Raw genomic sequence first — 20,325 nt, forward strand, 5'->3', positions numbered from 1 at the left:
CCATTTTATTCTCCCATTCCATTCCCCCTTACCGCATCAGCTACCACCATCACCCATCTTTATCATCGTTCGTTTTTCTGTTTTTGTAGTTGCGAGTAATGACCACAACCGTCCTAATGAAGCCAAGTGGTAGACCTCCTTTTTTTGTCACTCGCGATGATTTCATAGTAAATTCTTGTTTAAAAAGTCTTGAAGGCACACGAGGCCCTTCAGACTTCATTCCCGTTTTTTGAAGAGTGGTTGTACTTTCTTCTGAATTTAGATTTTCGTTTTCTTTCTTCTTTTTTGGAAGTGTCAATATTTCCAGATGTCAAATGAAAATGAAGATAAAGAAAATACAAAAGCCAATGGAGATGCAACAAAAAAAGAAGAAGCAGGAGAAAAGCAGTCGACAAAATCCATTATTTATCCGATAGAGCCTTCTGCACTTTATATTGATGATATCAAAAATAGTAAGAAAGGTTTGTGAATTCATTTTTTAATTAGCCTAATTTTTGTTTGTTTAGCATATGATATCACGATGGATGATCCTCCTGAAAAATCAAAAGGTTCCAAGCCAAAAGTAGGATTTTTCGAGCCATATAAACGACTATATGCCTTCGCTGATAATATTGATATGCAGGTTGGCTAATTCTAGAATATTCATGTTATTATTCATATCTTGTTTCAGCTGATGGTCATGGGTCTATTCAGTGCTCTTCTTCAATCTGCACTTCCTCCATTTGTATGGCTTATTATGGGTAATTTTGTATCAGTTTCAATATTGAGAGAAGTGAGTTTCTAGACGTTTTTTTTCGTCATTTCAAATTCTCTAAATTTAGGAAGGAAAATTAGGCTTGAAAAATCTCACATCCGAATACCCAATCGACGATCAGTTTGCTTCATCAGCCACTCCGGCGTTCATTTCTATGTTAGGTCTATCTATTGCCATGTTTATCGCGGCTTTCTGTCAGGTAACTGGTTTTTTTTCTTAAACTTTGGAAATTTTCCACTTTTATTGGATTTTTCGAAATATTTATTTACTTTGCAGCGAATCGCCTGGGAAATTTCTTCGATTCGTCAAGTCTTCCGTATCAAAAAGGCATACATTCGAAAGTTACTTCTCATGGATATCTCTTGGTTGGAATCCCGTCAAAGTGGACATGTCGCCGCAATGTTGCAAGAGTAAGATAAGCGTAAAGAACAAAAGAGATCTACGACATAAAGTCAAAACCTGAAACCACCTAGAAAGCAATCTTTACTTTTACCTCCCCCGCGCAAGACGGGAGGGTAAAAGGAAAGCAATGATAATAAATTTTGGTGGTCACCGAGGAAAAACGGAGAATGGTAGTAAGAGTAGTAGTAGTGATAGTAAATGTGTTTGGACCGGGAAGGGATAGTAATGGGCGATGATAAAGAGATCAGTATCACGAGTACAAAGAAATTTGGGTTAGTATAATTGTGGATCGTAACGCAAGTCACAGGGTAAAAATTTGATTCAAATGTTGACAGATTGACAGGAATTAAAATTACCGTATTTTCTCTAATGAAAGCGCATTCAAACTGTTAACTTTGAGCTCAATTATCTCGATTCTATTAAATGATATAAAAAATTTGTAAACTGACTTATTAGCTATCATATTATCACCAATATTTTTCAGTTGACAATATTTAGATATCTTTCACAGGAGTCGCGATAATTAAGCCCATGTTGACGGTTTCGGCGGGCTATTGCCAGATGAAGTCGGTATACGGGAAATAAGGAGAACAATAGTTTTAGGAATGCTAAGTTTTGTATTCGACGTATTTAGTAAGGCGAAAGCAACAATTTCAGCAGTAATTCCATTATTTCGGTTCCTAAAAATATAAAAAGTCTGAAAACTATAAAAATTTGGGATGATGTGATGAAAAAAATCATTGTCTGCCTACAGATTCACGGGATCATTTAAGACCTCACCACTTCAATATTTTGCAGATCCGCTGACTCTATCTACAATGGCATTTCGGACCATCTACCTATGGTGGTCTTCATATTATCATACCTCCTAGTCAACATTGGAGTGTGCGTTTACATCCAATGGGACGTCACACTATTCATGTGTCTCGCTATCCCTCTTCTTATCATTTCACGTATTTTGTACAGTAAGGTGAGAGATTGATTTTATAAGATAAGATTGATGGTATAGCCGGACCGGAAACGGATGCATAGAAATGAAAAATACTTTATTCAGTGGTTTGCAAATACGATGGAGGAGGAAACAAAGCTACAAAATAAGATTACTAATCTTGTCAACGAAACGTTTAACTGTATAACAACGGTCATCTCGTTTGCCGCACAGAAACAAAAAATCAACAAGTGAGAGAGATAAACGGAGATTTGAAAATGATATTATTGAATTTGCAGATTTGAAAAGTTATCTGCAGAACATAGCATGTTGACGGAAGAAAGATTAAGATCATCGGTAGTGTTTGATAGTTTGACTCAGGTATTGATTATGGTCATAGACAGGCAAAAGATTGGAAAGAAGTTTTAGATCCTTCTCACTGAACTAATTTTTACCGGAGCATTGTGTTATGGAATCTGGAGAGTTGCTGATAATTCACCAGGTCGTCTTTGCGCGGTAGGATAATTTGATTAGGGCTGAAAATCTATAAAAAGTTCAGCTGGCCATCAATATGCTTTACATGTGTGTTACATCGATTTCTATTGGTTTCCATATCAATGGAGCAACACGAGCCAAGGACAATGCAAAGGAGATTTGCGAAGTTTTGAGTAAGACACATTTCTCTGATTTTTCTAGTTTTCCTGATAATTCCAATTGAAGATGAGCAACCGAAAATTGAAGTTGAGTTAGGATCCATTGATAACAACTCTGATTATGTTCCCGTGACAAGGTGCAAATATCGAAGACAGAGTATGAAGTTTATGGGTATGTATTACGTCTCCTGCTCTAGCAATTTCTAAAATTTTTAGGAAAAGGAGCTCTCCACTTCCGTGATATCCATTTCTCCTATCCCAGCAGAAAAGAAACCGAAGTGCTACGTGGAATCTCGTTCAAGGTGGAAGCCGGTGAGAAAATCGCCATTGTTGGTAGCAGTGGAAGTGGCAAAAGTACTTTGACAGCTTTGTTGCTTAGGTTTTATGACCCCACTAAAGGATCGGTATGCGGACCATTTAGCTGAAAATTTATTGAAAACTAATTTTCAGATTCTTCTTGACGGAGAAAACATTAAAATGATGTCTCCAGATGATCTTCGTGGACAGTGCTCGCTGGTTAGTCAGGAGCCAGTACTGTTTGATGGAACCATCAGTGATAATATAAGATACGGAAGATTGGATGCTACTCAGCAAGAAATCAACGATGCAGCTAGAAAAGTTGGAGCATGGAAGTTTATTAATAGTTTGCCGGATGGAATGAGGACTCGAGTCGGAGAGAGGTTTGTCATATTTTCCGGGTAGTGCTATAAAAATGAGTTTTCAGAGGTCATCAATTATCCGGAGGTCAAAAACAGAGAGTTGCAATTGCTAGAGCTGTAATTCGAAAACCCATTGTTCTGATTTTCGATGAAGCCACATCTGCATTGGATAATATTCATGAAGAAGAAGTGAATGCTGCAATCGACTTGGCTTCTGAAGGTCTCACCACGATTACTATTGCTCATCGCTTGTCGACAATTAAGAATTCTGATAGAATTATTGTGTTGCATGAAGGTAAAATAGTTGAGGAAGGAGCGCCAGATGAGTTATTGGCTGATGCGAATGGAATTTTCCATAAGGTTAGTTTTAATTTTTCCCCCTTCTTCTCTCCAGCGTTTTATTTTTCTTCAATTTCAAAAATAACCAACAACTTTTATCTCATCTCGACAGATGTACAATGACCAACGTCTTGACCAAATCAGCCAACAGCACCAACAGCTGCAGACGAAACCATCACTCCAGCAACAAATGTCCTTCAGTCCACCCCCAAAACTGGCACGTTGTAAATCACACTCGCGACCCTCTGTTCTCATAAATCTCTATTTTTAGGACCCCGACCAGCAGCGACGTGCGTGGGCTCGTAGCTCTCTTGGAGGCACTAAGAAACTCGGAAAATCGTACTCTGTGAACAGTATGGAGAAGGAGAAATTGAAATTGCCGGTGATGAGTAAAAAGAAATCGGAAAGATTGGATTATAAATACTCGAGAGTGCATAGTATGGATGTGAAACAACATGGAGAGAGTATGGAGGATGATGTAATTCAATTAGGGAAACTATGACAATTCGTTTTTGTTTTTTAGGATTTGCCAGGGAAAGAAACAAATTTCACCGTTCTCAGAGATCTGATCTACTCCTACAGAAAAGGGTTGCCACTGTTAGCCGGAGCAATCCCAACGACAATTGTTAGAGCTGTATTCTATCTTCTTATCTGTTTCCAAGTAGCTTCCGTGCTAGAAGTGAGGGACTCTTCTATTATTGAATGAGAATAGAAACAATATAAATTTTAGATTTCTATTGCTCCGGACGACGAGCGAGCTCTACAGATTTTCATTGTCGCTGCTATCTACACAGCGTTGATTATTGTTAAGACCATTTTCGAAGCACTTGGGGTACGCTACTAGCTTTGCAATATTCACAATGATTGAAAACAATTTTAGCGTTTGTTCATTGCTCTCTACGGACACGGTTTTTGCAAGTTTATGAGGAATGAGATGTTCCGAAAAATTCTTCGACACGGTGCCGCTTACTTCGATGAAGAAAAAAATAGTCCGGGCAGATTAGTACACAAAGTGATCAATGAATCATCCACGCTGAATGAAATCATGGAACAAAAACTGGATATGCTGATTCCGGGAATCGTATGCTCTGTTTTCTCAATTGTCTGTGCACTTTGGATTAATTGGAAAATGGCCCTTCTTTGTTCGTTCCAGTTCCCAGCTTATTTTATTATTCGAATCTTGCAAATTAGAGAAGGAACAAAAAGGTATAGTCATTTCATGAACAACACTAACGGACCCATTTTTCAGACAACGTCAAATGGTAGACGAGGAAAAGAAAGCAGCAAACTTGGCTTCTGTAGTGCTTGCTAATATGAGTACCATCAAAGCCTACAACCTACAGTCTCACTTCTATAATGTGTTCTGTGACGCTTTGAAACCAGTTTCTCAGTAAATTCCTATTTCAAAAACATCTGGTGAAAAATTAATATTCCAGGTGTATGCAGAAACAATCTGTGATTTCTGCGTTTGTGTTCGCATGTCAATATTCTTTCACCTACATCCTCATCGCAATCACTTTGCACTTTGGAAAAGTGATGATGTTGGCTAATGAGATTAGTGTCTTTGACTATATGAGGTATCAAATTCCAATATTTCTGTAAATTAAATAATATCTTTAAGAGTTGTTCTGCTCACTCAATTCGGAGCTAACTTCTTCTCTCAACTTATCGCATCTGTCAGTGATTTCACTAAAGCTCAGATTGCCGCAGAGAATGTTATGAGAGTTATCAGAGAGCAACCTGTAGAAATGGATAACTTGTCGGAAGAAGGATTGAGACCAGTGAGCATTTATAATTTGGTGTTGGAGAAAAAAGTCTTCTGGTTTTTCAGAAATTGGAAGGAAACCTTTGCCTCCAAAATGTGTCCTTCCGTTATCCAACAAGACCCATTGTACCTGTTCTGGCGAATTTGAACTTGAAAATTCGTGGTGGAGAGTCAATCGCACTTGTGGGTCCATCAGGATCCGGAAAGTCTTCAATTATCTCTTTGTTCCAAAGAATGTACAATGCCACGGACGGAGTTGTCATCATTGACAAGTACAACATCAAATCCATCAACCCGGCCTATTTGAGACGATGCATCGTACAGGTCGGCCAGGAACCGGATCTCTTCTCATTCACTATCAGGGTATACCTAAGCCATTTGTCATAATCAAAATAATTAGATTTTTTATCTTGTAGGAAAACATCGCATTTGGAATGATGGAAAGCGAAGCTACCATTGATAAAGTGATCGAAGCGGCGAAGATTGCAGATATTCACAATTTTATCACCAGTCTCCCACAGGTACTTGAATGGAATAAAAAAAATGAGATGATGATTATGATTATATTTGGTTTTAGGGCTATGACACGGAAGTCGGAGAATTCGGTGCACAACTATCGGGCGGTCAAAAACAAAGAATCGCAATAGCTCGAGCAGTAATTAGAAAGCCAACTGTTCTACTGCTCGACGAGGCAACTTCAGCGTTGGATAGTGCAAGTGAGAGAGAAGTTCAAATTGCCTTTGAACGAGTCAAGAGAGCTCGGAAGACTGCTTGCACGTGTATTCAAAGTAAAATTTAATTTTCCACTTCAAAAAAATTATGAAGTCTAAAACATCTCTTTTTCAGTTGCCCATCGTCTATCCACAATTCGGAATGTTGATAGAATATATGTCATCGTTCATGGTGAAATCGCTGAAGAAGGTGATCACGAATCACTGATGAATTTAAAGGGTATTTACTACGAAATGAACCAAATGGCTTGATAACTTGTAAATATTCATCCTTACAATTGTAATGAAAATATTTCATTAAATTTATTCGTCATTTATTTTGCATTCATCGTTATAAAAACCCGTACTATCATCATTAGAATCTCACTTTACAAGGAATGTGGAGAGGAAAATAGTTAGTTAAAAAGTAATTCAATTAAAAAAAAAATTAAAACCGCCCTTGCCGGTATGGATACTGATCCGACAAGTGGCTACTAGGTCCTTGGTTAGAAGGAATATTATTATAAACTGGAGGACTATCATAATTTGCATAGTGCGGAGGTGTCGGTCGAGTGGACGTAAAAGCATGAGGATCGTAATATGGTCCCGAAGGTGGTCCGTTAGGATATTCAGGATACATAGATGGCGGGGAGTGGTACATTGGAGAGTTGTAGGTTTCTGGAACTATACCGGATTACTTTAGATATGAGAAAAATAGCCACTTACTCGACGAATCCCTTCCAGAACTGTTACAATATGATTCCATCATAGAGTCATCGCTCATGGGCTGCGACCATTGCTCTCCAGCACCTTCATAAGTTTCTCCGTGACTATTCAACACCTCTGTTCTCTGAGCAGCCACGCTAAGATGTCCGAATTGGCTCTGAAATTTTACGATGGTAAGAAAGCAATAATAATGCATTAGTATACCTCAAAACTACCGTGTCTCCCGTAATGAATCCTATTGCGTTCTCGTTTCTCGGACATTAGTTTCAGAATGTTTGCTGCCAAATTTGCTGAAACTAACAATTTCAAAAATTGGATTCCCTGAAATTCCTGTTACCTAATTCGGGATGATTTGCTGCTTGCATCTGTACACTGTGAAGCATTTTGCATAGAATTTCATCTCGCTCGAGATGATCAGCCATTTTTTCATGATGCATCAGATTGTAGATCAGCTCTAATGTTGATGACTTTGTGTTCTCTTCTACGTTTGCTTTTTGTAGTACAAAAATTGGAAGAGTATGGCCATCGCCCATTCGACTGTTTTCCGGGGAACGGAGGAAGAAATCCACCTGAAAAGTCATCGTTAAATTTTGAATAATGAATGAATAAAAACCTCATTCAAAATATCTGGATTTCTTGTGATCAATCGAAGAATTTGAATACATAAATGCACGATATCCTTGACGCGGACACCTTCTATCACATCCTGCTGAAATTACAAAAGACAATTAACAATTCGAATATGTCACTAACCACATTTAGTTGTGTGCAGGCAACTCGCAAAATGTGGATGAGTTGCTCCACAAATCCGATTTCTCCGATCCGACAAAGCAGAAATGGGGCTAAAAGTGCATTTTGACTCACAACTTTTAGAAGAAGCTGAAAACTGTCATCTACTAGAGCACCTATAATTCAAAGCTTACATTCAGCGTGTGTTTCAGCAACACTGGTCGCATTGTCATGAGTTTGTGTAGAAATATCGAAGGCTCTCGAAAAACGTAAGCCTGAACTTTTTCCGCCAACGGATGGCCAACACACAGATGCCGTAATGTGCAGATAAGGCTTTCCTGAAATTTTATCTCGAATCAAATACCAATTATTAGACTATTTACCGCATAATCTTCCATTTGTTGAGCCTCCTTGTCTTGAAAATTTTGCCAGTCTTTGGTTGCAATGGCAAGCGCTCTACACAAATTGACCACACCATTGTTAGAACACATATATTCCTGAAAAAATTGTTGAGAAACTTTTCTAATTTTGTATTATACTCTACCTTATTCGGTCGATTATTGGCTACCAAGTTGGACATAGTTTGGGCTGAGTATAAACGGATAACGGCATTTCTAGAATTGACTAGTTCTAGCAGAGATTTTAGAAGAAGTTCCTCTTTCATCTTGCTAGGCACATCACTTATATTTCGTAGTGTTTCCAGTGTTGAGAGGACTAATCGTGGACTTCCGTGGGACAACATACCGGCAAGAATTTGGCGCCCACCAAAAGCCACTAGACAAGGTGCATCGAAATTCGAGAACGTCTTCAACAACTGAGTGCTTCTCCATAACAGATTCTCATATCCTCGTTGTTGCAGAATATGGAGCAGTTTCTGTGGTCCTCCCATCTTCACAAACTTGACCTTTTGGTCAGTATTCTTTTCACATAGAACTCTGATCAAGTCGACGATAACAGGAAGAAGTTTCTCCGATTTCTCCGCTTCCAGCCAAGGCGTCACATGCTGCAATTTGTGTCATATACACTTTCATTTTCATTAGGTGCTTTTTTTAAAATTTCTATTTTTTAATAAATTCTTACAATGATCGCATCTTGTTGCCGCGCGATGGTCACACTTTGTCCTCCTCTCTGCTTATCGGACAAAATCGAATGCATAGTAAGAATCGCGTATTTGTAGATAGAATTTGCGAACGTACTGTAAAAAAACAATGATGAGTGAATCTTTTAATTCCTTACCCAATATGTCTGATAAGATTCGGAATGATGTCGGGCTGCTCGCTGATTGCTCTAGTGACAAGATCAATTCCCTCTTGGCGGTTACAAATATTGAAAAGTGTTCCCAAAGTGAATCGAATAATATTCTGGAAAATAAAAAGTAAAATAAAAACAAACGCTCCAAAAAAGAGATACCGGGTGATCCACTTTGTCCCGAAGCAAGTTTCGCAATGTAAAGATGACACATGGATCTACGATTTTGGTCTCATTCTGTCGTCTCATAGCATCACATTCCATTTTCGCAATATTTTGCATGATCATCACAGCCTTTTGGACCACTTCCTATAAAATTTTACTTAATAGTTAAATCATAGGGATGATGTATCACTGATTTTTTTTCAAAAAGCCATGATACAGTACCGGCTTGGCTATCAAGTTTCCGTCAGTTCGAAAATTTTGGAGGGTGTAAAACAGACTTAGATTAAAAACATTGCATTCACAGAATTTTTAGAAAATTCCTAGTATCCGAGCTATTTTTTATAGCTATTTTTGAAAGACACTATATTTGGCTCGTTTTTGAATTGAGAAAGTGAAAAAGCAGGTGTATTTTGAGAAACAGCAAATTGCTGAAAAAGTAGGCATTTTCAGAAAAATCTGTGAACGCAAAATTATCAATTTCGGTTTGTTTCATAACCTCCAAAATTTTCAAAATGACCGGAAACTTGAGAGCTAAGCTCCAGACTCCTGAACATGGTCAAAATCAACGGGAAAATAGGTTTTTGTATATCTTATTGACCGAGACTGTATGAGAATCTCACATTGTCTTGGTCTTTCATCAACATTGTGAGTTCTGGAATTGCGCGAACTGTGTTGTACTGCCCGTCGGTTGGATTTTTGGTGATCCCATCAAACTTCTGTTTCTGCTGCAAACATATTTTTATGCCACCCACTCAATTTTTCAGAAACCAACCTGTTCTGACAAATTGGGAATCGGTTCGTACTCTGCCATCGAGGACATTCCCGACAGATGCGACGAGGGATGCAACGAGGAGATAATAGATGGAGCCTGAAATTGAAACGCATTAATCTTTGTTTCTATCTCTTTTCGCACAAAATACCTCGCTGTGATTCATGGTTTGGAAACCGCTGTCAAAATTGTGATTCTGCCACATATCGACCTTTCGGTGACCGGCAGATGACGGTGTTCCGCCCATCTCCAAAGAATAACTTGATGAGTCTTGTTCCCTAAAAGAAGAGAAAGGGTGTTTCATAAAAGGTGTGAAGAGGAATTTTTTGTTTCAAAGAAAATTGGTTTATGATGGATGGGCGTGAATGATGTGATGATAGGACAAAAACTGATATCTCTATCAAACAAGTTTTTCTTTTCTCTGGTTTTTGCTTTTCACGAATTCTTTCGAACTTTTCGAATAAGAATTTTGACCACTCCTGAAACACAAGCCTTACATTGTATATGATATCTCAGACAAGTTCGTATCGTCATGGTTGATAACTAGGTTCGGATCCAGGTCCATCCCAGTTTTCTGAAAATACGTCATGTTTAGAAAAAGGTCAATCTCGGGAGACAAGAAAAAATATGAGGATCTTATCAATATTTCTTTGAGAATGAAAAATGGGGGAAGAAAATAAAAAAAAATTGAAAAAATAAGAGAGAGGGGGGTCTAGGAAAAACTGAATGAACAAGAAATGTTTGAAAACATTACAAATCTCCGCTGGGCACACGGAAAGAGTGTGTGGTGATGGGGGCCCCCGGTGAAATCGTGAGATCTGAGAGTCTGAGAGTTGTTGTAATAAAGAAAAAGCAACAATAGAAATGTGTGTGCTTACCTAAGAGTAGGCCCTATATTGAAATCAGATGGGGCTCATTTTCCCCGTCCTCTGACCAGTAACTCTTCCTTTTTTCCTTTTTTACGCCTCTTCTTTTTTTATTTTCTCCTCCTTTCAATCATCTCTATCAGCAAGTAAGGCAGCACAAGGTGTGAAATTGGCTAATAAAAATTGGAGGTATGTGTGTTTCAATAATAAGTGATATCTATAGTGTAAAGCACATACAGTCATCACCAGTGAATGTGGGTTTCAAAGCGAACAAACGGAAAAAATGGAAGATTGGAGTGGATGGGAAAAAGAGAAACAACTTTGATAAGGATTCATTTGGGAGGAGGAAATTTTGGGGTGGTTGGAGATGAATAGAGAATCACGGAGAAAGAAGCAAGGAGGATTGATGCTTAACAATAAATTATCAGTTGAGATAATTGGGCGACTTTTATCTAACAAAGTCCGTCTTTTCACCAGTTTTGTCGAAAAGAAGATACCCACTTATCATCTCATCATAACGACATAATTATCTTTTTTATATTGTTTTTTTTTCGTTTTTTCTTCAATCACTGTTTGCTGTTTTATTATGGTAGTCCAGGAGAAGACATAAATAATAGGAATAATGTATAAAGAAAACATTGGTTTTTAGAAAAGATTAGGATGAAAGAAAACAAACTAATTTTACAACAGGGCAACAATGAAATGGAAACATCTATAAAATTGCCATAGTTTGTTTAAGAAACGGGTAAAGTGTTGCATCGGGCGCCTCCAGTCTCTGTTCTTAACTGATAACACTATTTCCTTAATGAGCAAGTGGTGGAGGATTGACATCACTATGTCACGGATTTGGTGCTAGTACAGAAGTCGTGTACTATTACATACTTTCTCTTCCTATTTCTCTGTTTTCAAAACAATTCCCCCTCAAAACGATCACTCATTTTTTGAGCACCCCATCAGTCTTCACACTCTCTGGTTTTTCTAGAGCTCTCGCTTGGAGAAAAAACAATGTAAACCGATCTTTACACTTTTTTCGCGTATTTTTTCTTGTTGCCTGTTTCATATCGCAACACTAAGCTACAAATGACCAACAAAAAGCGCTAAATTTCTGCGTCACGATAAGAGACTGCGAGAAAAAATGGAGAATTTTAACACATGATAATGGGTATTATCGTCAATTAAGGGAGGAGGATTGAAGGAAGGAAAAAAAATAACATAGCGTGGAACCTGGAGTAGAAGGGCTTTGACACAGTCAAGTTTTAGCTCAAATATATCAATTACTATGCATGATATCAAAAATGTGTCAACTGTCAAAATATTTCTGATAATATGATAAACTCGGGCGCATTTTTCATATTCAAAAATATGAGAAAACGTCAGAGGTGGCTACTTGGTGCTTCCACCACGTGACACATTTCGAACAAAAATCTCTCTCAATATTCTCAGAAATCTCGCTGCTCTATATTTTGAAAAGGCAAGGACAAAACGATATTTCCAAGCTATTGTTCTGACACCCATTCTCTCGATCTTTGTATGAATTAATCTATCATCTTCCCCCACTTAGCGAACGTGACGCATGCTGTCCTATTTTTTCTTGAAACATTCGCATGCTGCAAAACCATTATCGAGTTCATGTGACTTGTCGAGATTGTTATTATAGATACGAAGAACTGAAAAAAGAAGCGACGAACAGGATCAGAAATTCAGAAAATAAATAGGAAGAACAGAAAAAGAAGAAGGAAATTTTATAGAAACAAAAAAATTAACGACGATCATGAGAGGAGTAAAAAGATGAACAAGTAAAAAGATGAATCTTTTTTCACTTCATTGTAGATTTTACAATGTCTCCATCTTCATTTTCTCTTCAAATTCACGCCGTAAATTTTCGCGCGTAATGAAACACACAAAAAGAAAGGAAACAAGCAGATGGAAGATTGAGGCTAAAATAGGGATCGCATCCCATCAAAAATAAGGTAGACAGTTGTTGTGAAAAGAGAAGAAAAATAAAATCTTGAACCTCCTTTTTGGAAGTACGATAGAAATCGCCGGTCGGACATGGGGGCCGGGTGTCCCCCTGTCCGTTTTTCGTGTCTCCTTTACCCCCCAGGCACAAGGACAACATGAAAAATTATCCATTATTCGATTTCTCGGGCAGTACATCACATTCCATTCACTCCTTCTCTTTTCACTAAATTCTAACACCTAAGGAGAAGACGGTTGAAATATTTTAGTGCAATATTTTAGTGCTTTCTGTTGACTGTCGACGACGCTAACACGTTTAGGTGAGATTGATAAGGTCGGTTAGGAAACTGGGATGGTTTGGAGGCGAGTAGGGCAGTGCTGAGAAGCAGAACTACAGTGGAAACGTGAGGTGAGAAAAGAAAGACTAAAAAAATAATGAGAAAAAAGACATGTACTTATGAACACGTACCTAAAAATATAACTAAGTGTTGAAACAGGATTGGTTGAAGTTTTTAAACCAATTTTCTCTTTGTTTCAAAAATGTTCATAAAACGAGCAGAAATTGGAAAGTGAAAAGGAAAGAAAAATTACGAATACAGTAATGCAGGGAACGATATTCCGACTGGCAGATTTGAGCCCATATATCTCAGTTTCTGCAAAACATATGAACAAGTGGTCTACTGATAAAATGTTTATCATAACATCATTCACACTTTATCAGTTTACCACTTTCTCATATCTGTCACAAGAAAGGAGATATCTGGGCTCAAAGTTGCCAGGTTTGAGTGACCTTCTATTAGAGTGTTTACGGTAACTGTGAATATCATCAAAAAATCAAGAAAATAGAAAAAATGTTTAGCTGGAAAGATACTGTAGTTCGCACTTGCACCATTAAGAAAAAAATTACCAGATATCCACTCTTGGCCTTTTTTTTGCTCAGACCGCAACCATAAAAAGAAAATTTGAATTGTGTTTGTCAAAAAAGAAAGGTCTTGGGTTAACTTTGACAAATGCATTTGCACTTTTAAATGATACAGGTGCACTTTAAGGTCAGGTCACGTTTATTTGAACATAACGGGTGTGATTCTCATTTTGAACAGTGTGCGAGAAAAAAACACTGGTAAAAGTACAACTGACGTAGGTTTTATTTGAAATATGATTAAAAATCTAAAATACGGGAGAGCTATGTAAAGCGAGATTATCGAAATTATTTCAAACCGAAACTTTGTGAACACTGAAGCTACGTAAACAGGATAAGACACGTAAACAGAATAAGACATTTGGAGCGAATCTGGCGGAATTAGTGTCTTCGAATGGTATTCAAATTATGAAAACTTACCGTATTTCTTATAGAAGCCTACCCAAACCGTCAACTTTGAGCACAATTATCTCGATTCACGTGAAAGATATCAAAAATGTGTGAACGGATAAAATTTTGGTGATTTTAAAATAAATAATTTAAATTGGCAGATTTTCTATATCTTCAAAGAAATCGATTTAATGAAGCTGAAAGTTGACAGTTTCGATAAGATTCAGTCAGACAAAATACGGTTGTTTAATTCTGTTTTTAACCTTGAATGATGATAATTTCCAATATTATATGTACACACATAAACAACTACGGTTTAATATGAAATTTCCAATTTTATTTTCGGCTCCAAAAAATCTAGGACCGCTCAACCAATTGCCAAAGAACTACACCCACCCGTGAGAAGAGGGGCCGAAAAATGCAGAAAAACCAATAACGATTTCTCGAGAGTTAATGGGATTTGAAAACAATTGAGGGAAAATTCAAAGTGGAATGGATGAAGTGAGTTAGAAATGTGTGAGTTCTAATGTCAGAGCGGTGGTCCCTAGGTGAAATGTAAAGTCGTTTTGTGCGAAAGGTCAGGAATCTACCCAAAAACTGCACACCACCACTATTTTATTGATGGAATCCGAATTGCCACATACATTTCTTCAAAATGCAATAAAATAAAATCAAGAGATGAAGCAGAAGAAAGTGAAGTAATGAGTTGAAAATCTAAAATAAGTTGAAGGAAAAAGAAGTAAGAGATGAAGAACAAGAAAGAGAATGAACTCTCTATAATCAATTAAAAATGCTATAAACTTGCGTGGGTACTTGGGAGACCGATGCGATCTTCAGTGTTAATGTTTGTGTTACAAATCTTGTCGTTTCTCGATTACTACATCACCTCACACAATCAGAGACACTGCTGGTTATCAAGAATCGAATCAAATCATTTTTGCAGTGAATCATCAAAAAAGAAGAAAGGGAAGACGATGGTCTAACATAGAGAGATAGTGTCAATTTTAGTGTTTAACAACACGAGAATCAAAGGACCGCTTCCTTGATTTATTATCAAAAAAGTTGACACGAAATTTGTCTTCTTGTAATCATTCTAGCCACACGTGTCAGCTGCTTTTGATTGGGATCAAATCTGAAGAAGGAGGAGTAGTTTGGCAAAAGCGTAAAAGATCAGTTGGAGTTATGACTCTTGGTAAAAATTTTAAATATTTTTTTAGTGGTAGGAGCAATGGTTGGTTTCTACAAAAGTTTCTTGGCGTTCACATTTTTGGCAACAAAACGGAAAAACAAAGAGAAACACATTTCTTTTGGTTGAGCTTCCGAGGGTGTGCTCCACCACGTCTAGCTCGTAGAATAATCCCCAACGGGAGTGTTGGTTGGGTGGAGGCACCCGAGCCACAATTGATAAATCGTCTTGGCCGTTTTTAGGGCCCAAAGTAAAATATGGGCAGTAACTGAAGGGGGTCTTTGTCTTTGTTTCTCGCTTTGTATTCGCCCATCCAATGAAGAAGGATTGGCTAAACTCAGCAGATCTTTTTCAAGATCAATGTGCCCCATAGGAGAACGTCGGAGAAAGAAAGTGAAGGAGGAGATGGAAAAATGGATGCTATGGAGAAAAGGGGGCTCCCCTTACCTCCAATAGTTTTATGATATGAGAGAAAAAACGAGGATGAGGGCGCCTCAGTTTTGCTTATTTTTATTAGTAATGCGCGAAGAATGTGTACAGGTGGCGCTAAGGTGCTGAACGATTAGAATCGAGATGGAAGGAAGAAAAACGAGGTATTTGAAGATGATGGGTGAAGATGAAGATGGGATGGAATGAGTGTGTGCGGTGTATATCTGTTTCAATTGTTCAAAAAAGCAGCTGAAGATGCAAAAAAGATGAAGGAAGAAAGAGGAGAAGGCGACAGCCGGCGGTCAAAAAGAGGGAGGGTGTGAATATGGTGAGCTGTCAACTAGAAGAATGATGAATACGGTAAACGGATGGAAATCCCGTCGAGAGGGCAAAGGATGCGTCGTCTTTTCTTTTGCGGCATTCATCACGCAGACGACGTGCACACTTCCAGCTGTCATCAAGAACCCTTCGAAAGACTGAACATTGAATGATCGTTTTCTTTTTGTCGCATGCTAAATAAGGAAGAGTCACACATATTTTTCCAATCGTCTTCACATAATTGCCAGATTTGCAACATGTGTTGATGGAGATAGTCAAGATGGGTCACGACGGCTCAAATAGGAATGGGTAGGTTGAGCGCGAGAAAACTGATAAAATGGGATGAGAGAGAGTAAATAAAAAGTGGTCAACGTCAACATTTGAGCTAGTACTACAATGTGCTACTCACAGAAGCACATATGATTGATCCCATATACAGTACCGATCAGTAAGATATACAAAAAAGCGTTTTTCAGTTGATCTTTACTATTTTCAGGAGTCTGGAGCTCGGATGTTAAATGTCTGACCACTTTGAATATTTTGGAGGATTTAAAACAGACATAAAAAATTAACAGATAACTGATAAACACGGAATTTTCAGAAAAAAAATCTGCAAATACATAGTTTTCAGTCTAGGTCTGTTTTTTTGAAAAAATCTTCATTTGAAATTTTGAACAAGTCTGAAGAAAAACAAATCATTTTTTGTTTTATTCCTAGAAAAAGTTGCAAAGTTATTTATAGTCGCTAGTAGCCAAATTCAGATAAAACCATGACAAATTAGTTCATCGTTTGAAGTGGATGACCCTTCTTTTTTTCTTTTTCTGCTCTTGATGTTGGTTACCTTATTGTCTTGGAATTTTCGTAGATTTTTTTTTCCTTTCTCAATTTTCAAAATGAAATTGAAGCCAATAAAGTGTTAGTGGTGTGATTGACTTTTTTCGCGTATGTTGAAATATATAGGGAAAAAAGCTTAATTGGTGACATGGTCTTGTAATAGCCTTGTCTCATGCTCATACGAATTCTTCTTTTGTTGAAAAATGGCTTGCAATCAAACTAGCGTATTCGCTTTTGAAAAGCCCGCTGAAAAGTGAGCTTTGAGCTCAATTGTCTCTATTTCGGTAAAAGATATCAGAATTTTGCCAATGTATAGAATATTAAAGATAATATGATAAACAATTTATCAGTTGACACTTTTTTGAAGTCTTCCACAGAAATCAAGATGATTCAGCTCAAATAAGACAGGCTGGATGACCTTCTATTGAAGCAACTATGGTATCACATTGATAGTAACTTTCAATACTCGAACATTTTGTTCCAAAAAGTGTATGTTTTTCCCATGCAAAATTTACACACATATTTTTTTCAGCTCGTCCATCTTCAATTCTTTCAGCGTTCCCATACCATTCGATAATAAACCGCTCGCGGATTTTGTGAAACACGTCGATTTCGCGATGAATCATGTGATAGTACCAACCGCCACGAACACTATATGCAAATTGTTTTGGTAAACGTTCTCGAATTTTGAAATATTGTTTTGTTCTAGAAAAGAATTAGTCATTGATTGAGATCAATGATCATTCGTGGAACGAAATCGACTGTTAGACCACTATGACTGTTTTTATGACATTTGGTGGCACTCGAGTCAGTGTCAGTGTCGAGTCAGTCACAATCAGTGTTCTAAAAAGCTCTGAAATTTTTTAATCTTCATAATTGGGGATTTCTGCGAGCGAGCAATCTGTTGTTTTTTCTTTCTTATTGTTTCTATTTACGCAACTGTGTTATGAAAAACTTCAGACCATCTTGCCATATTTTTTCTTAAAGTTTTTCTAGTAAAAAATATAACAGTTACAAATTTTTAAATTTCAAAATTTAAAAATTATCAAAGTTAGGCTTCATCATTTTGTCTTTGAAAACTATCACCTTATTGGCTAGCAAGAACATCTCAACACTTTGTAAACCTTGATTTTTATGAAATTCTAAGAATACGAAATGAATAGCCTATCTAGACACACCTGAAAATTTTAGAATCCGCTCTCTAATTTTAGCAGAGTTATATCAGTTTCAGTACCAAAAATCGCATTTTCAGTGTAAAGCTGCGCTTTTTCTAATAGATTTTCTCATCTTCTAGGACATTTCAGAACCTGAAATTCGTTTTATCATTTATATAATAAATGAAGTTGCGCTTTTTCTCGGTTTGTTTGTACGAACACGTTGAAAAAGTTGAAATAAAATATAAATGTTGAAATAAAATATAGACCCTTTGAGTAAGACAGAGGAGCGAAGCGACGAAAATCGTTTTTTATTATTCACAATAACTTTCATGTTCTCAAACGTCTTAGAATTTGAGAAAATCGATTTTGAAATTTCTGGTTTTGCTTTGAAAATACAGTATTTGGTAATCAAACTGGTAGAACTCGGATGTAACTTGCAATCAAATCCTAAAATTTTCAGAGGTGTCTTAATCTATTTTTCCAGCCTAAACTTTTTATCAAAAAGCCTAATATTCGCATAAAATCTTTTTATTATTTTAAAATTATCATCGAAATCTGGGTTTTAAAAGTGATGTTCCTTTGTGATAGAATTTTTTTTTGAAAAAAATTGACATATTCTCAAGAAAAATTTTATTGGGAACATTTTGTTTTTTACTTTTTGAATTTCAGAAATGCTTGCTTTTCTTTGCTTTGTGTCTTCATTTTTCTTTGAGAAGAAAATTACCGCAAAGGACGTTGAGCGAAAAATAGAGAAAAAGCATAAGGAATTCGCCAAATCCATCGTGGATCATATTCTCGAATATCCCGGGACAACTATTGGTCTTGGTTCGGGACTAGCGATTGATTTTCTCGTTTTGGAGATCTTCCGCCACAAAAAAAATGATGCAAGAGAAAAATATCCGATTTGCGGTGTTCAAGCCTCAGGTATATATCGGCCAATTACAAACTTACTCAAATTTTTTTTCAGATGCTCGAAGACTTTCAAAAGCAGAAAATCAAAACTTATTTTCCGGAAAACTCAATGGTGATCCCGGAGTTAGATTGCTATTTGGATGCCATCAATGTTATCTACACCATTGATGGGGTTTGTGTTCTGCGAACTTTTCTGAAAACTTGTGCAATTTTTAGCTTGAAAATCCGATGTATGTCAAGTCAAACGCCGCTTCCGATTTCCCGAGAGCCATGATGAAACAGGCGAAAATTGTCTGTTTCATTCGCTCCGGAATGGAGATCTTCAAAACCAGCTTCGCAGGGATCCCAATTGAACTGCATCACAATTCGGCTGGGTACAAGCTCTCCAAGACTTGGCAAGATGAGCATGGAGGAATTATGAGCCTTCGTTCGAACATCGATTCAAAAGAGCATCGAATCTTCATCGAATGGGTACCACCAATGGATTGGAGAACCAGAGACAAGGGACACCCAGACAAAACTGAAAAAGATCTGATAGATAAAATCAGTGGCACTCCAGGTTGGAACTAGACTTTTTCAGAAAAATTCATAATCTTCAATGTGGTTTCAGGAGTCTTGAGTCACAATTTGTTCGGCGAGAAGAAATGCCACTTCATCGAAAACGGAGACAACTTCAAAATGACCTATAGAGGACCTGCCAAAGGATTCAATGGGACTGTATTTGTCTGATTTGTAATGTTCAATTTTACCGTTAATACTTTAACAGAATGCTCCCAAAACCGCCCACTTTGAGCATATTTCTCACTTTCTGTAAAAGGTTTTAAAAATGATCAACTGACAAAACGTTTGCCATAACATCAAAAGTGTTCTGCCAGTTAGCTACTTTTTGATTTCTTCTGCAGAAACTGAGCTGAACTGGCTCAAAGTTAAAGTTTGTAAGGTTTCCATTAGAGTGTTGACGGTATATATGTTATTTTTCCTATTTATTTATCACTTTGTAACTATTTCTCCGGTTTTTTGATAACTGTGATATATGCTTGGGCCAGTTTGAAAATTAGTCAATTATTTAATAAAACGTGTGCTTTTCTTTTCCTTGAAAAGGTTATAGAAAAAAGTAAAAAAGTTCGGTGCCTCATGCTGGAATCGAACCAGCGACCTTCTGTTTACTAGACAGACGCTCTGCCACTGAGCCAATGAGGCGGACAAGACACTCAGGGCGCAGTCGAAACAAGTAGTAGACAGAAAGAGGGGAGCGAGGCGGAGAATAGCGGGGCAGAGAAAGTGCAGCGACACGGACACGAGGAGGTGGTCGGAATAAGTTGGGAGTTGAATTTTAGTGTAATTGCTACCTTCAGTTAGTTATTTTTTTTAAAGGTTTTGTACAAACTGCCGTTTGTTGAAAATCTAGAGTGAAAAAATAGTCGGAAGTCGGAAAAAGTCTACAGAAAACATCTTGAAATTTATTTTCCCTATATTTAAAACTATTACAATAGTCCTTTCATTATTCA

The 20,325-nt window shown here is 37.3% G+C and overlaps 3 protein-coding genes and 1 non-coding gene across 4 annotated transcripts; 2 read left to right on the top strand and 2 right to left on the bottom strand.

Moving 5' to 3' along the window:
* Positions 1 to 307: 307 nt before the first annotated feature.
* Cbr-pgp-10 lies at positions 308 to 6,483 on the top strand (the record flags this gene model as incomplete). The annotated part of the gene is made up of 26 exons (XM_045239923.1): positions 308 to 461; positions 507 to 622; positions 671 to 772; positions 822 to 953; positions 1,031 to 1,164; positions 1,955 to 2,126; positions 2,211 to 2,335; positions 2,384 to 2,465; positions 2,514 to 2,600; positions 2,644 to 2,779; positions 2,805 to 2,866; positions 2,935 to 3,141; positions 3,188 to 3,435; positions 3,724 to 3,756; positions 3,791 to 3,959; positions 4,007 to 4,213; positions 4,259 to 4,414; positions 4,466 to 4,567; positions 4,616 to 4,941; positions 4,985 to 5,125; positions 5,172 to 5,312; positions 5,357 to 5,516; positions 5,567 to 5,863; positions 5,917 to 6,021; positions 6,078 to 6,288; positions 6,347 to 6,483. The coding sequence occupies 26 exons, from the start codon at positions 308 to 310 to the stop codon at positions 6,481 to 6,483; spliced, it is 3,942 nt and encodes a 1,313-aa protein (XP_045094424.1).
* Positions 6,484 to 6,658: 175 nt separating this feature from the next.
* On the bottom strand, positions 6,659 to 10,412 carry Cbr-bar-1 (the record flags this gene model as incomplete). Its single annotated transcript, XM_002644954.1, has 16 exons — positions 6,659 to 6,888; positions 6,937 to 7,093; positions 7,141 to 7,226; positions 7,274 to 7,505; positions 7,550 to 7,645; positions 7,690 to 7,815; positions 7,860 to 8,003; positions 8,049 to 8,162; positions 8,210 to 8,668; positions 8,746 to 8,860; positions 8,902 to 9,026; positions 9,076 to 9,222; positions 9,699 to 9,803; positions 9,851 to 9,946; positions 9,999 to 10,125; positions 10,345 to 10,412. The coding sequence occupies 16 exons, from the start codon at positions 10,410 to 10,412 to the stop codon at positions 6,659 to 6,661; spliced, it is 2,427 nt and encodes an 808-aa protein (XP_002645000.1).
* An 8,372-nt stretch (positions 10,413 to 18,784) lies between these two features.
* Positions 18,785 to 19,546, top strand: CBG10988 (the record flags this gene model as incomplete). The annotated part of the gene is made up of 4 exons (XM_045239924.1): positions 18,785 to 18,829; positions 18,873 to 18,989; positions 19,034 to 19,376; positions 19,428 to 19,546. The coding sequence occupies 4 exons, from the start codon at positions 18,785 to 18,787 to the stop codon at positions 19,544 to 19,546; spliced, it is 624 nt and encodes a 207-aa protein (XP_045094425.1).
* Positions 19,547 to 19,945: 399 nt separating this feature from the next.
* Positions 19,946 to 20,017, bottom strand: CBG28261. The gene has a single exon. It is a non-coding gene (tRNA).
* Positions 20,018 to 20,325: the final 308 nt, after the last annotated feature.

This window comes from Caenorhabditis briggsae (assembly GCF_000004555.2).
Source record: "Caenorhabditis briggsae complete genome, chrX, whole genome shotgun sequence".
Taxonomy (NCBI): Eukaryota; Metazoa; Nematoda; class Chromadorea; order Rhabditida; family Rhabditidae; genus Caenorhabditis; species Caenorhabditis briggsae.